The sequence below is a fragment of the Pimephales promelas genome, chromosome 21 (genome assembly GCF_988280905.1).
Source record: "Pimephales promelas chromosome 21, fPimPro1.hap1.1, whole genome shotgun sequence".
NCBI lineage: Eukaryota > Metazoa > Chordata > Actinopteri > Cypriniformes > Leuciscidae > Pimephales > Pimephales promelas.
Window position 1 is genome coordinate 25,316,871 of NC_142789.1, and position 15,283 is coordinate 25,332,153.

A 15,283-nucleotide genomic window follows, 5' to 3' on the forward strand; every position below is an offset into this window, starting at 1 on the left:
AGAATCATGATGATTAACCACATGCAAAAAAAAAATCTGAATGGTTCTAATATTCAGAGAAATATCTTAATATATATTTTCATTTACTTAATCGTTGGTGTTCTAGTTAGAAAGCATGGAGAACATCAGTAATACACACGTTTATCATTCACGAGTGTTGTGATTTGCCTATTTTTTTTATCTTCATCCCCCCAAAAAACTTATGAGTGTGATTTAGTTTGATGAATTTATTGTTTACAACACTACCACCTAGTGCAGCCTTTTGGAAATAAAACACGAACCAATATTTACATCTCTCCTCTTTTAATACTAACGAAAATCAGCCTTTGTGGAGATTTTCCTTCTGAACTTAGCATAGATACAAAACACAACAACAAAAATGTAGGCATATATTTTTCCAAAAGTCACAACCAAAATTGAGGATTGCTTCAGGACAAAAGTTAGACAGTATGTGACAGGAGGAAATTCTCTTGAGATTTTTAGATGGCACTTTGAACATTTTTTCCCCTTTATTCACAACTATAATAATTTATATTAATCATTTTAAGTTTAAGTCTACTTTAAGTCTACTAGATTAAATCATTTAAATTTTAGATGTGCCAGTGAATATTCATTAGAAATCTAATCTTATGATTAAAACAACTAATTAAGAATATAATTAAAAAAAATGCCAATTTAAAATTAAACAAATACCAACCAATTTTCAACAGAACATAAACTGCACACAGACAAATCACAGCTACTGAACAATTACTCTATTTTAGGTTTAAACTGAATGCAATCCCCAAAAATGTATCTTTCTGTAAAAAAATGATGGTAAAACATGCCACAGATGCACAAAATTAAATGTTCATTTTTGCAAATAAAAACATCAACCCATGTGATACAAACACTTAATTCTCAGTGTCAAGTCAAACAGCCAAATACAAATAATGACAACATTACTACTCTGAACAGTAGAAAAACAGCTAAACAAGTGATTTCTTCTGCTGAACGATGACTAGTTAAATAGTTAACATATCTTTCCTGATAGCAAATGAAATATGGCCTTTGGCGTAGTAATTATTATTATTACCAAATACCACTTCAAAAAGAGTCAACACAGAGAATTCACACAAGGATGTAAAATAAAGGTTATAGACCAAATATCAGAGGCTGATATGATTATTTTTTTCAGTTTATCCTTTTCTGACAAAAGTAAGGGGACTTAGTTGTCGCAAGGTGTTTTGGGTGTGCATAAACATCCTATCGTGATTGTAAATGAAAAGGCACTTAAACCAATAAATAGTTTTTAAAAACTACAGGGAAAGTCAAGCTTTAAATTTCTAGAGCTAGATATTAGAGTGCTAGTGTTTGAAGTGCTCACATACAAGCTTTCAAATGCAATGTCTGTTCATTGTAGTGGATTTTTAGAGTTATTGAGATGCAGGTCATCTTTTACCAAATTAGACGAATTAATAATAAAAAGAAAAACATTAATAACCTAGAACACAAGTTAGAAATGCTAATGATCTAATCAAATTTGGTTTGCTTGAGACGACCTGCTTGACAGGATTATCATCTGACAGGGCCATCAAACAGACACTAAAATAAAAATAAAAATCATAAAGAAATGATGAATTCAGCTTATAGCATTTATAATGTAGTGAACTGCAATGCATGGAGCTAGAAACAAAGCTTTTGCATGAACAAACGATGATGTGGTCTGCTTGATGAACGGATGGACAGGAGAGAAAGGAGGCAGTCTTGTCGTATTAGGAAGTGGAAACTCCTTCCTCTGCGTTGGTTGGTGGATTAGCCGGCTTATGAAACGGAGTCTCCTTGTAGATGAACCAGCAGTTCCCTGCCCACAATATCAGGTTCAGGAATCCAAAAAGCTAGAAGAAAGAAAAGAGAAAGATACATTTAGAAGGACAATGAATCACACTTTTCTCCTACAGGTCTTTAAGGTTATTGCTAAATCGTGGTGTAATTTTACAAACTATTTTATTATTATTATTTTTTTTGTAATTTTATTTGTAGCAGTTTTTTTTTTAATACAACACAAAACATATCCAAGTCTCACAAAAAGTTTACAGAAAGAATGTATACTCATCAAGAATGTATACTCATCCGTTCATCAAGCAGACCGTTTGTTCATGCAAGCTCCATGCATTGCAGTTCATTATAAATGCTATAAGCTGAATTCATCATTTCTTTATGATTTTTATTTTTATCTTAGTGTTATTTTTATTTTAGTATTTTAGACCTGACAAGTATACATAAAATAAAAACATCTCCCACCAGACCGAGAGAAAGAAATTACACTTTAAATTACTTAAAGAAAAAATAAATTTGGAGTGAAGAAATAAAAGAGATAAGTCATCCATATTACATATATGCCCAAACATATTTCAACTCTAAGATACTTAAAGGACAAGTTCGGTATTTCACAATTAAAGCCCTGTTTTAAGATCGTTTCTGAAGAAATAGAATGGTTAAGATTGTTTTTTAGACATATTCTGCTGCTATCCCGAGAATTTTCGGATTCTGTGGTAGCACGCCACACCTCGACAATGGTAGCATAGGTGCACAGGAACAATCCTTCATAAAACGCATAAAACTTTAGTTTACACAGACGTGAAACTCACCGAGTGGTCTGGGGAGTTCACTGATATGCTCACACAAAAATCGCTGCAAAAGATGCTTGTCAGTAAAGCTCTTAGTAAGATGATATTTAAATGCTCAGATTTATGATCAAAGCTATGTAGTTTTTATTGTGGGGGCACACATATACTCCAATGCAATACAATGATGATTGAGAGATGTACAAATAAATGTTCCTCAAAAGTTTGATGAGTCATATTGAATACTTACATATTTTTCTAAATGATGATGAATGGATAATCATTGTTAGTTTCATTTATAAATTCTTAAAGATTTCATAGAAGTAGGATGTTTTTAGAATTATACTAAAAGGCATTTCACTTCCTTAAAAGTACCACCTATGAATCATGCGATAGAATGCATGTAGTAGATTGTGTACAACAGGTTTTTCAGCAAAGTTTTCATCATGTTCATAATTTGAAGGCCGTAGTATATCAAATGTCATACAGTAAACTTTACAGGGTTACACATTTATCCATAATTGATCAAATATACAGTCATATCACATGTAAAACTGTCTGTCATGGTCAGTTTATAGGTGTGTGCAAAACAAAGTAGTACAAATAGATCTGCCTCAAATCAGAGCAATGTTAGGTAATGTGAGGTACATGTTGGGTTAAGATCAACTCTAATAAAATATTGCCCAAAGAAATGTTCAAGGTATTAACTATTAACTAGGGTTAATTTGATGAAGAAGAGTGAGATCAGAACTAACAGGTCATCCTTACCACAGAGGCATTGAGACGGCCCATAGAGGGGTGGCTCTTCACTGTGCATACATCAGGCAGACAATTATGGATTAGCCTTTCAGGATCTGTAGCATACTTGACATCTGTTAAGCCTTTTCCCCAGGCTGAGGAGCACACCAGCCACAAGAACGCAAAGATCCCAGTCACAATCAGATCCTGGAGAGGAAACAGATAAAAGTTTGGGTTAGCAATCCTTGTTCGCGGGAATTGTAGGAGAAAATGGTACAAGTTGCTGTCAAAAGAAAATGGCATGTGAATAACAGAAACAAATATTTGTACAGTTAACAGAAGTGTCAGTTCCAAAAAGTACAGCCTTTACAATGAATACTTTGTTTTCTATTAAAGACTGATGACTCACAATGGTGGGACCACGGTTAGACTCCCTGTAAACGTGCTGGTAGCCCAAGTACAGGATGAGGGTGAAAGTGCAATACAGGAAGCCCAAGACCCCCACAGCGACGAAGAACTCAGCCGAGGAGGAGAAGTCCCCCTGCAGGTAGGTCACGTTCACGTTCGTCTTATTGCAATAAGTAATGTCATATGGATGACTTGGGAGCCTGATAAGTAGGAGTCACAGGTTTAATATGTTTTGTATGTTAAGCAAAATACTAGAGATGCACTGATGAATCTGCCAGTAATCGGTCTCAGCTGATAAAAGCATTTAAGCATTAAAAAAAAGAGAGGATCAGAATTAATTATGTTTGAATGAATTCGCATTAAGACAAATGTTTATGAAAACTACCTTATGTGCAACCGAGTTGTAATTATTATATCTGAAAATAAATACCAGTTGAATATAATAGCTCTGTTAATTTTAACCTTTAATATTGTAGTAATGTATCAAATGAGAGGGTTCCCTGTATACAGCATTATTTGGGAGATTTGTTTCCTTGAGAAATCAAACTAAGGTATTGGTAGATATCATTCTAAATAATATGCTATTGGTATCAGCAGAGAAATGTAGTATCGGTGCATCTCTACAAACTGTAAATGGCTTACTCGTAGCATGACTAACAGCTGAACGGCATTTTAACGATGAAAAAAAGATACCTTTATTTTGAAATTATTTGTAAAAGAAATTTTTTTTACCTAAAAGGATATCCAAAATGAGCAGAGATATCTTCGGGTTTACCACAGTTATGGGTCACCACAGTCGATCCGACGTAACCACCAGTGGTGGCAAAGGCACAAATGGTGAAAATCTGAAACCTCAATAAACATGATAATAAGACATCCGTGTAGCATTTTCTATGAAATCATTACAGAGCAGTTGTCATATATCGGTTCTGATATCAGCACTGACTTTAACCATGCACAATTGCTCAGTTTAAAGAAATCTAAAAATGTGTACATTTATTTTCATCAATTTCATCTACTATATATATATATATTTATTTAGACTTATAATTATTTAGTCGAATTCTATTTTGATCACTTGAATAGGTTGTGTTTGAATTGTATTAGTGACAGTTTAACTGCTTTAGCACACCACGTATACAGAAAATAAGACTCCAAAAACATGAATTCAACATGAATTTAAACCAGCTGTCAGTAAAGTGAAATGATAAACGAGAGTGAAATGGATTGAGTGTTTGATCCGTCAATGCTTTTCCCTTGCTGACTCACACATATCCTGGCACGTGGTTCGCTGCTTTCCTTTTACAAATGCCTCACTTCCACACAGGAAGTGGCTTTTACAGACATTGTGAGAATAACTACAGTAGCACAGCTCTGATTTATAGATCTGCAGGCTTTTGTCAGTGCTCAGTCTGTCCCCCTCTTTCTAAGCAGTTTTGCTTAAAAAAGTGACAGGATTCATAGCAATCATTAAAAAAGATAAACTAAGCATATTGTGAAGACGAAATGATTAAAGCGATAGTTTACTCACCCTCATATTGTTTCTAACCATATGACTCTTTCGTGGGTAAAATGACAGACTTTAATTTCAGGTGAACTATCCCTTTAAGAGAGCTCTACTCACAGCTTGAGAGTCAGTCAGTGGAAAGGAAACAAATATTCAAACCAAGTTAAAGTTTTACAATTTAGCTATATATTAAAGCATTCCAAGGATTGTTCAATCACTGAAGTGTCTCTGTGGAACCCCGTTTAAGAAACATGGAAGGATCTTCTAAGAAACAGTTGCTATATAATACAGGAAAAACAATAGTGGGATGCAGAATTTCTGTCCCAGGAGTCCTTTGTGAGAAATTCTGTGGGAGGGAATGGGGATCAGCTTTTCTAATTTAAGCTAAGGTGCAAATCTAATTTAAGCTAAGGTGCAATTCAACTAATTATTTAAACTGAAATATAATAAAGCTAAAGAGATTTAAAAAAAACAAACTAATAAATATGACAAAATTACTAACACAAATTAAAATTAAAACTGAAAATGAAAATAAAAGCTCATTAAATGCCACTGTATTATTTATGTAGAAAAATAAAATAAAAATATTTATATATATAATATATATATATATAATGTTAGGGATCTGCAAAAAAATGAATTATCACAGAGAAAAATATAACAACGGTCCAAAAAATAGGCCTAATTGTCTTTACGAAAATTGTATTTTATGTGAATTAACAGATGATATATAATTTCTAAATATGAAAAATATAATAGACTTCCATTTTACGATGAGATTTTTTAAATATGACATTTCTTGACAGCTTTTATATAATTCACAGAAAATAGTACTCTGTATATGTATGAAGAGTTCAGATGCAAAAGCCTCTAAATGCCATTTGAAATTTTCTTCTTTAATGATGATTTTTGTCAAACTTGTATATTTAAGTTCAATGATTTCACTTAAATAACAATTAATAGGTAATTATCATTGCCATTTAAGTGAAATCACTGAACTTAAATATACAAGCTTGATAAAAATGATCATTAAAGAAGAAAATTTCAAATGGCATTTAGAGGCTTTTGCATCTGAACTCTTCATATGTATATATATATATATTTTTTTTTTCTGACATGTTTGAAGTGATAAATTAATCCAGATAAATTTGAACAGGCTATTTTCCAGCAGAGTTTAGATTGTTTACTTCTTTCACTAAACCAGATATCTGATCCTCTGAGACACGTTGGTCTGGATTGCACCCCAAAATGTTTCTAAAAATAGCATGATTTTTGCTGCCATGAAAATCATCTGCATTCTTAAGAGTGGGTGTGTGGCCTTCATTCCTGGTCAGCGTGTGTGTGGTGCAGGTGCTTGGCACAGAGAAGTACAGCGAGCCAACTAAGGGTGCCTGACACCAAACAGAACCGCATGGTGGGCCGAGATGCCACGTTCGCGCTGGAATGCACACCTACACACAGCGAGTGACTATTAAAGAGCGTCTTTGTGTAAATGAACCGTCCCGGCCAGCGTGGTCAACCTGATCAGAGGTTTACCTGTTAGCGACCAATACTTCCCCTCCATTGTTGTATTATTACTGGAAGACTGAGTTGTGGTTGTTAAAAGCAAAAACATCACTGCGGACACATGCTGATTTTGTAGGGAGTGGCTGACATTCTTGCTTCTTGCGTAAATAATGTGTCAAACCGCCTGTTTCCTTACAGTTTTTGCAATTCAGGACATTCTCAAAAAAAAAAAAGCTTATGAATGCATATTAACCATATCCTCCTCCACATCCAAGCACTTTTACACAGAGCCGTTACACCCTAAACACCAATTTATTTCCTAGCTCCTACTTCCAGTCCAGCTTGTCTAGATCTCCAATCTAATGAGATAACAGCTTCATTTACACCTAATGCAAGTCAAATTACATTGCTCTGTGGGTTTTCATTTTCTGGGATTACGTCAAAAATGAGCTTGTGATGAAGTGTCCCCCTTGTAAACAGCACCTGGATTAAGTTGCTGAAATTCCATTACCTCCACACAAAGGATCCAAAACAACACACTATAGTGTTAAATTGCACCTTTCTTTTCTTTACCACCTTGCACGTTCGGAATTATACTGATTCGCAAAGCCAAAGCAAAACTGTGTGCAAAGTGCAAATGTTTACAAAGGGTCTGGCAAAAGCAAAAGAGATGTAAAACCTGCCAGGTGAGAGAAGAAAAAAAAAAGATGTCGCCAAGAAACAAAGGCCAAGACAACATTTAAAGTCACAGAAGCCCCTTTTCCACCAAAGCATTTTGAGAGCCGGTTCGGAGCCGGTGCCTGCACGCGAACCAGTTCTTTGTGTTTCGACAGCCAAAGAACCGGTTCTCGGCCAGGAGAACCGGTTCCAAAGCGGCACCAACTCTTTGCTGGACTAGAACCGTTCTTTTACCGCATCATGCTTATGTCGGGGGCTGGAGCGGGTTTAGATGTGTTCTAAACATCTTTTCTGACCATCGCAAAGCCAGGAGAAACTGCAGAAACACGCAAGCGTTTTTATTTTTTTTATTTGAAACATAAGTAAAAAAGAAAACTGTCACGATATACAAGAAATAAATGAAAAGAAAAAAGACACAAGACAGGGGTACATAACTTATCAGAAAAGATTACATATCAAACGAAAAGATTAAAAGACTTACATATTTCAATTGTTTTTAAAGTTGTCTTTCTTGGTACACGAGTTAGAGATAATCCCAAAGCAATGTACTTGCAAGCGTTTCTAGCGACGTACACAGTGACGTAACGACGTCGTTCCCTGGGCGCTCAGTGGAAAAACAAACGGGTTTGCAAGTTGAACCAACTCCGAACCAACTTTGAACCAGCACCAGTTCCGAACCAGTTCTTTTTGGGTGGAAAAGGGGTAATTGAAATCAAAATGGACAATTCTTATTTTTTTCATGGAATATTGTAGTCGTGGGCTATTGGTTAGAGAGTCGGACAGGTAACCCAAAGGTTACTGAGGTGTCCTTGAGCAAGGCATCTAACTGGGCGCTACAGCAAAAATGACTGCCCACTGCTTTGGGTTTGTGTGTGTGTGTGTGTGTGTGTGTTCACTACTCACTGCTCTTAATGTGTGTGTGCACTAACATGGATGGGTTAAATGCAGAGGACAAATTCCGAGTATACCTTCACGTCACTTTACATCACAATTATAAATGATTTATCTGTGCACAACACAACTATTTTTTAAATAACAAACCACAACCGTCCAACCAATTCCCAATAGACAAAATTGTTTGAGAAGCTGTTTAACTCTTTTATTTCAGCAAAAGCAGCTGAGATTCTTTTCTGAACATATAACATCACTTCTAAAAATGATATTGACTGGTTTCAGTGCTGTCGGATATTTACGTCTATGTTTACGCAGTGTCACGTGTCAACACTGAATTTTGTGGCTGTTAGCTTCTACTTCCGGGCTTCTAAACTATATCAGACCAACTGGATTGAATTTCAGTCTAGTCTACAACCAAACTGAGGACAAACAAAAATATATTTAGCTCACAAGCCATGCAAAAGTAGCTGAGATGACCCTCTGAAGAACGCTTCTACATTCTAGAATCTATTACACTTTTTTCTAGATCATCGAAACTTAATTGTATAGCACGTAAATCAGATCAGACTGAATCAAAAAGTTAATTTCATACCCAGCCTGATTTCTTAGTAGGTTAATGACCTCCAGAGAGTGTGTCGAGGCCTAGTTACCCACATCAGTCGGAGAACCCTGCAGGTAGGTGTGTTTTATAGCCTTTATAGCCTAGATTTTCCATTGTTCTAAGTGGTATATGTAGTATTAGTCTAAAGTCCACCATAGGAGCCTCTTATGCGCATGTGGCAAACATGACTATCTGGGTTGCTCCTACAGTTGGCAATGTAAACACCATTTAATTCTGCAAGGCAGGACTTGTATAAATTTGCATGCATTTGTATGCTTGAGAAGATGTCTACAGCACAATCCCTATCAGACAACACATGTAAAGATGTGTATATGTCTAGATGACCATAATAATGGAAAATATGCCAGTTTTGAGCCGGTTGTCATTAAATTGAAATGGGTGTTGCCCCTTATTGACAAAACAACAGTACCATATGTGACTGAAACGAACTTGTTTCATCGTTTAAACTAAAGGTGCGTGGATATGATCGCATAATACAGTGTTTAGAGACATTTGCAAGAGTGTATCATCAAAAAATAGTGACCGAGTGACCGTCCCATCAAAAAATATACAATGAGACATTTGGATCTCGTGAATGATCGCAGCAACTCACCCATTCCAGGATTCGGATAAATCCCAGTGGCTCTTTCACAGGTCCCAGATCCAGACTAAACCCCGACATGATTTTCTGTAAGTGGAGAAAATAAAGACGAAATCCTTCAATCGATCTCCTGAGCGGAAAACACCACCAACCAAACGGCTGTTTAGTTTATTACCTGTAAGATTTCCATGTTTTGGGCGTGTTTTTATATCGTAGCTAATAGAAAAGACTTCGATTCCAGGATAGTTTCTGATTTCGGTTATTAACAGAAAAAGAGTACACACGACAATGACGTTCAAGGTTTTCGCTAGCGGGAAAAATAGAGGACTTGTGTCGACCAACTTGTCAAACTTTCTACAGTGAAACACGTGATTTCAACTTTCTCTTAAAGTGACATACACGCGTAAATGCACTGCACTGTTGCCAGATCCCTCCAGAAACAGAGAAACGTGTACAAAAGATTTAGCTTTTATTGGTGGTCATGAATAAACTGCTTTTATAAAATGGCACAAATTAATTAAAAAAAGGAACACGAATCTTTATTAAAAGATGATTTCATTTGGAAAGTTTATTAAGTGGCATTTGCGTGAATTGTATGTGTATTTTCAATAAACATCGTTGGATGTTCTTGTTTAAATAAATGCTTAAAAACACAAATATTATCTTCTAAAATGTTGGCCTATTAAATAGGCTATCTTAAAGGGTGGATATTGTGATGAACGAATGTAATGTTATAATTATGGGGAAGATTCCCCATTTTGTCCTAAGAAATCACAAATATTTTCAGCATTAGTAACAATTTTGTATTTGGTATTGGACTGAAACAAATACAGGTACATATACATTTCAAATACATTTTGCAATAAATGTTATTTTTTATAAATGTTTATATACATATAAAATGCAGAAGAACATATCTCTGATGCACATCCATGCATGCATACACAGAAGGCCGAAGTTTGATTATAGGTAACGTTTATTTACAGTTTCATGCATTTAACAATTATTGGAAAATTTTATATCATCTTGCAATAGACATTAATTAACCCCCTTAAGTTTAATTTCACTTATGTTACAATTTGATTTTAAAGATTTTAGTGTCTTTTATTTGTAAATTATTATTTTGTTACGAGATAGGCCATTCAAATCGTCGTCATTTGGCACAATAAAGTTTTACGCCCAATCATAGCCAGTGTGCTCAAGGGTAGGAACCTAAGTTGTCCCGAACGTTTTTGTCGGGCGATTATGTATAAACACTTCCTGCACTGTTGAAACTAGCAAACTCACCCTCCACTGCAGAAGGTAAGAAATTAATTTATTGTTGTGCTCTACTGCAGTAAGTCGCAACTCAACAGACAAAAGCATTTGAAACAACAAAGCATAATGTATAAAGTTGTTTTAACGGCCCGTGTGTTGTTTATTTGGTAGTAAATCGGTTAGCTAACGGCAGATGCTCATGTGTATGGGTTCTCTCATGGTTTAATCAAAATAAAGAACGAAATGTTTAAAAATCTTATGGGAAAACTGCTCAATGAGTTCAATTAGGGTTTTTAAAAGTGCATAGATGAAAATAAATACGCTGAGAGTGTTTTTAAAGCTCTCATCTATGAATGACTTGGTTGAAACGAAACATGCCTTGTCATTGAGTGAATGGTGGTTCGACCAATCAAATAAATAGTTGACTCTTAGTCCCGCCTTTCATCTCAAAATTATCCAATCAGTGGAAGGGGTGCCGGTCTCTGATTGGTTATATATGCACTCCAATGCCAACATCGCGCCGCTTACATTACAAGCTGTTGTTTTGTGCTAATTTACTTCATTTAAAGTTTGATTATCCATTTCTGTTTTAACAATTTCTTATTCATTTTTATAGATTTGCATTTCAAAATGTTCCTAACAAGATCAGAATATGACAGGTAAGATGAAGAATGACCTTGATGTACTTTATGCTTTCACTGCTATGAACGTCTTTTCATGGTTGTGTGTATTATATATTTATATGATTTTATATATATACAATTATATTTACACACTTCTTTTCAAAGCATGTAAGCTAATGTCACCATCTTGTGTTGAAACTTTCACTTTCAGTTTTGTTTTACCAATATAATAAATGCATCAACTCTACGGTTTATTACAACGTATACAAGCTATTATTAATACAGATTTGAATACGCTTACTGTATCATATTGACTTTTATTTTCATCCTCAGAGGAGTTAACACTTTCTCACCAGAGGGAAGGCTTTTTCAAGTAGAATATGCTATTGAAGCCATCAAGGTAAATCTTTTCTGTATATATTGAGTTTTACTAACTGTCTACTAAAATAATAAGATAATATAATATGTAATACTTGTAATATCATATGTAGAACTTATTATTTCCAGAATATTGTGTCTTTCTCAGCTTTTCTCTTGTTGTAAGAAGTGAATGTCGGTGCTGATTTGCTTTGCTTGTCTTTCCAGTTGGGGTCCACAGCCATTGGCATTCAGACATCAGAGGGAGTGTGTCTCGCCGTGGAGAAGAGAATAACCTCTCCTCTGATGGAGCCCAGCAGCATTGAAAAGATTGTAGAGATCGACACTCATATTGGTTAGACAAACTTTTATTATATTACATATTCTCTGTGAGAATAGGGGTAATAAAGCTAGTTGTGAATGAAAATGTTCATTTCTTAATACAGGCTGTGCCATGAGTGGCTTAATAGCTGATGCTAAAACGCTTATCGACAAAGCAAGAGTGGAAACACAGGTCAGTGAAAGTGTCTTCATTATCCGTATCGTCACCAAAGCCAATGAGTCTCATTCAGTAATAATTGTGTACAGGTGGCAGAAAAAGTTTTCACTCCAAAAGCAAAAGATTATATTGTAAGCATTCTAGTGTTTCTGCAGAACCACTGGTTTACCTACAATGAGACGATGACGGTGGAGAGCGTAACGCAGGCCGTGTCCAACCTCGCTCTGCAGTTTGGAGAAGAGGACGCTGACCCTGGCGCTATGGTAAGAGCCATTGGGCTTCGATATTTTTTTTTTCTCTCTCTCCCTGCAGTTGTGGTTTGAATACAAATGGTCTTTTTTTTTATTTATTTTTTTTACTTTAGAGCCGTCCTTTTGGTGTCGCTCTGCTTTTTGGTGGTGTGGATGAGAAAGGACCTCAGCTGTAAGTATACTTTTTTTGATTTTAGTATTTAGCTAGGTAAATGTGCTGCATTTTGTTGCAGTAGATATTTAAAATAATTATGAATTTCGCTGGTTTGTTTTATTATGAGTGTTTTACCCTGCTTGATGTAGGAGAAAGATGAAGAATGACCTAGATCTAGAAATCTTTTTCCGGCCGTGATAATTTCCATTTGCATGCTTGTTTTGTTTTTTTCCTCGTCTCTCTATATAGAATAAAACGATTCACGGGACTCCGGCAAACTCTCTTTTATAATAATAAAGAACATTTTAATTTGCATTCACAAAAACGGGATTAGAATTGTGTAGTTCTAGAAGTAGTATCAAAAACATTATAATTGTTATTAAATTATTCCAAAAATTTTTTCCAAGATTCAAAAAGTTCAGAGAAGTCCTGAATACCCAGGGTTTTCTTTATTAGGCACTGGTACAGACTTTTTTGGTTTGTATAGTATGTACGTAAATCACACTGATCTCTTGTTTCAGATACCACATGGATCCTTCTGGGACTTTTGTCCAGTGTGATGCCAGGGCTATTGGCTCAGCGTCTGAAGGTGCTCAGAGCTCTCTGCAGGAGGTTTACCACAAGGTTTGTTTACTCACTCTCTCCTCTTCATCTCCATTTACTTTTTAGGGTTTTATGGTGAAATTAATAATGAAATAGTAATCTGATGGCTCAGTTTTGATGCTACAGCTCAACATTCCTTGAGCCTGCACAAACTTTCAAAAGTAGCATTTTTGTATCTGAAACAACTTAGTGATTTGTCTATAAGTCTAATTTGATATTGAGTAAATATTGAATAAAAAAAAATTGTGCAAGCCAAGCAACTATTTTTGCGAGTTGTATAATATAATTTTAAAGGCAAATATAGGCAATTTGGGGTCAACTAACCCTAACCTGTAACATATATTATATAGTTATGTACTTTTATATAATGGAAAATCATCTCCATGTGTATATAACAACAGTCCAAGCTCTAACTTCGCCATCTGATCCATAATGCCACAGCCAGGATATATCAAGATGATATTTGAGAGAGAATCCTACAGCAGCAAATTGAGCCACGTGGTCAGGAAATCAGTCCCTTTTTAAATCCACCCCACCCATCTTCCCATTCCAGTATGTCATGCCTCTACTAGTGTAACTTTAGTCACAAGACTCACCCATGTGACCCTGCAATCTAATAAGCAGCGGCCAGTGTCCAAAAGACTTCTTCATAAATCGAATTGCTTTGGGGGAAAAATAATCGCACATAACTTGTCGCTTCTGTTACCCAGAATCTCTTTATGTTTTTCAGTCCATGACGTTAAAGGAAGCCATCAAGTCTTCTCTCACTATTCTGAAACAAGTGATGGAGGAGAAACTCAATGCCACTAACATTGAGGTAATGCACAAGCTCCTCACCTCACATGGTGTCGGTCATGTGAAATATGATTTAATTTAAAAGTATTTGAAGGTCTGACAATTTCCTTTTCTCTTCTTGCAGCTTGCCACAGTAGAGCCCGGCAAGACCTTTCACATGTACACAAAAGAAGAGCTTGAGGATGTCATCAAGGATATCTAGAGCTGTGCTAAGCCCGACTGATGTTCAATACAAAAATTTCTGTGTAATTTTGTGTGAATCAACACACAGCAATTGCATACGTAATACTCTGGCTGCATCCTACGGTTTGCCTGTTCAGACAGGAATTGAGTTTTTACTTTTCTTCTTATGTCAATCCCAAAATTTCTATAGTTCTGTACAAGCACAGGACAGCAGGTCTTGTAGTGGAATTAAATGGGGGGTTCTTTTTGTTACCAATCACTGCGATAATAAACTGTTGTTGAAAAACTGATGAGTTTGGTTTCTTCTTTTACGAGTCATTTATAGGCTAATAAAGAAAAAAAGGAAATATCATGTGCTTTAAATCTTTATTATAAGTACAGCAGTTCAATTGCATGCAAAAGTTTAAAGGATAAAATTTTTATTATTATATATTTTTTGGTGTGTGTGTGTATAATGCTCATTTTTATAATTTAATATAATGCCATGCATATACAATTGTTTTTGTGAAACTAACTCTTGTTTTTGTTTATTTCTATAAAATAAATCTATATAAAAAAAATTATATTTTTATTAGGGCTGTCAAACGATTAATCATGATTAATCGCATCCAAAATAAAAGTCTGCGTTTACATAATATATGTGGGTGCACTGTGTATAATTATTTTATATACAGTATATAAATACACACACATGCTTATATTTAAGAAATATTTTCATGTATATACTGTATAGATTTTTAAATAATTTATATTATATTAAAATATTTTATATACAAAACTAATATTTTTTTATTCTTAAAAATACATGCATGTGAGTATTTTTATTTTGGATGTGATTAATCGTTTGACAGCCCTAATTTTTATATATAATGTCTCTTTGTACGGTTAACATGAACAATGTCACAAATTTAATTTTATTAGTGGCCTTATTAATTTTTCACCAACGGTTCTTTGTTTTAAAAATGTAGAAACAATATTTTTTTGAATATAGTTCAGTAACATTTTATAAATTACATTTATTC

The 15,283-nt window shown here is 34.9% G+C and overlaps 2 protein-coding genes across 2 annotated transcripts; one reads left to right on the top strand and one right to left on the bottom strand.

Annotated features, from left to right (window-relative positions):
• Positions 1-286: 286 nt before the first annotated feature.
• On the bottom strand, positions 287-9,920 carry sypl2a (synaptophysin-like 2a). The gene is made up of 6 exons (XM_039673339.2): positions 9,715-9,920; positions 9,552-9,626; positions 4,485-4,597; positions 3,754-3,952; positions 3,375-3,551; positions 287-1,877 (listed from the first exon to the last, which is right to left on the bottom strand). Exons 1-6 carry the CDS (start codon positions 9,727-9,729, stop codon positions 1,755-1,757), a joined length of 702 nt encoding a protein of 233 aa, XP_039529273.2. The 5' UTR covers positions 9,730-9,920; the 3' UTR covers positions 287-1,754.
• Positions 9,921-10,723: 803 nt separating this feature from the next.
• psma5 (proteasome 20S subunit alpha 5) lies at positions 10,724-14,551 on the top strand. Its single transcript, XM_039673340.2, has 10 exons — positions 10,724-10,841; positions 11,413-11,455; positions 11,753-11,819; positions 12,005-12,131; positions 12,223-12,290; positions 12,431-12,538; positions 12,640-12,698; positions 13,202-13,304; positions 14,014-14,100; positions 14,203-14,551. Exons 2-10 carry the CDS (start codon positions 11,427-11,429, stop codon positions 14,278-14,280), a joined length of 726 nt encoding a protein of 241 aa, XP_039529274.1. The 5' UTR covers positions 10,724-10,841; positions 11,413-11,426; the 3' UTR covers positions 14,281-14,551.
• Positions 14,552-15,283: the final 732 nt, after the last annotated feature.

Bases quoted from the DNA above. Each gene is read 5' to 3' on its own strand.
- sypl2a (XM_039673339.2), bottom strand. The intron at 4,598-9,551 runs GTGAGTTGCTGC...TTGAGGTTTCAG, and splicing joins TTATCCGAATCCTGGAATGG to ATTTTCACCATTTGTGCCTT. The intron at 1,878-3,374 runs GTAAGGATGACC...TCTTTCTTCTAG, and splicing joins GCCGTCTCAATGCCTCTGTG to CTTTTTGGATTCCTGAACCT.
- psma5 (XM_039673340.2), top strand. From the start codon at position 11,427: ATGTTCCTAACAAGATCAGAATATGACAG. The intron at 12,539-12,639 runs GTAAGAGCCATT...TTTTTACTTTAG, and splicing joins ACGCTGACCCTGGCGCTATG to AGCCGTCCTTTTGGTGTCGC. The intron at 13,305-14,013 runs GTTTGTTTACTC...TATGTTTTTCAG, and splicing joins TGCAGGAGGTTTACCACAAG to TCCATGACGTTAAAGGAAGC.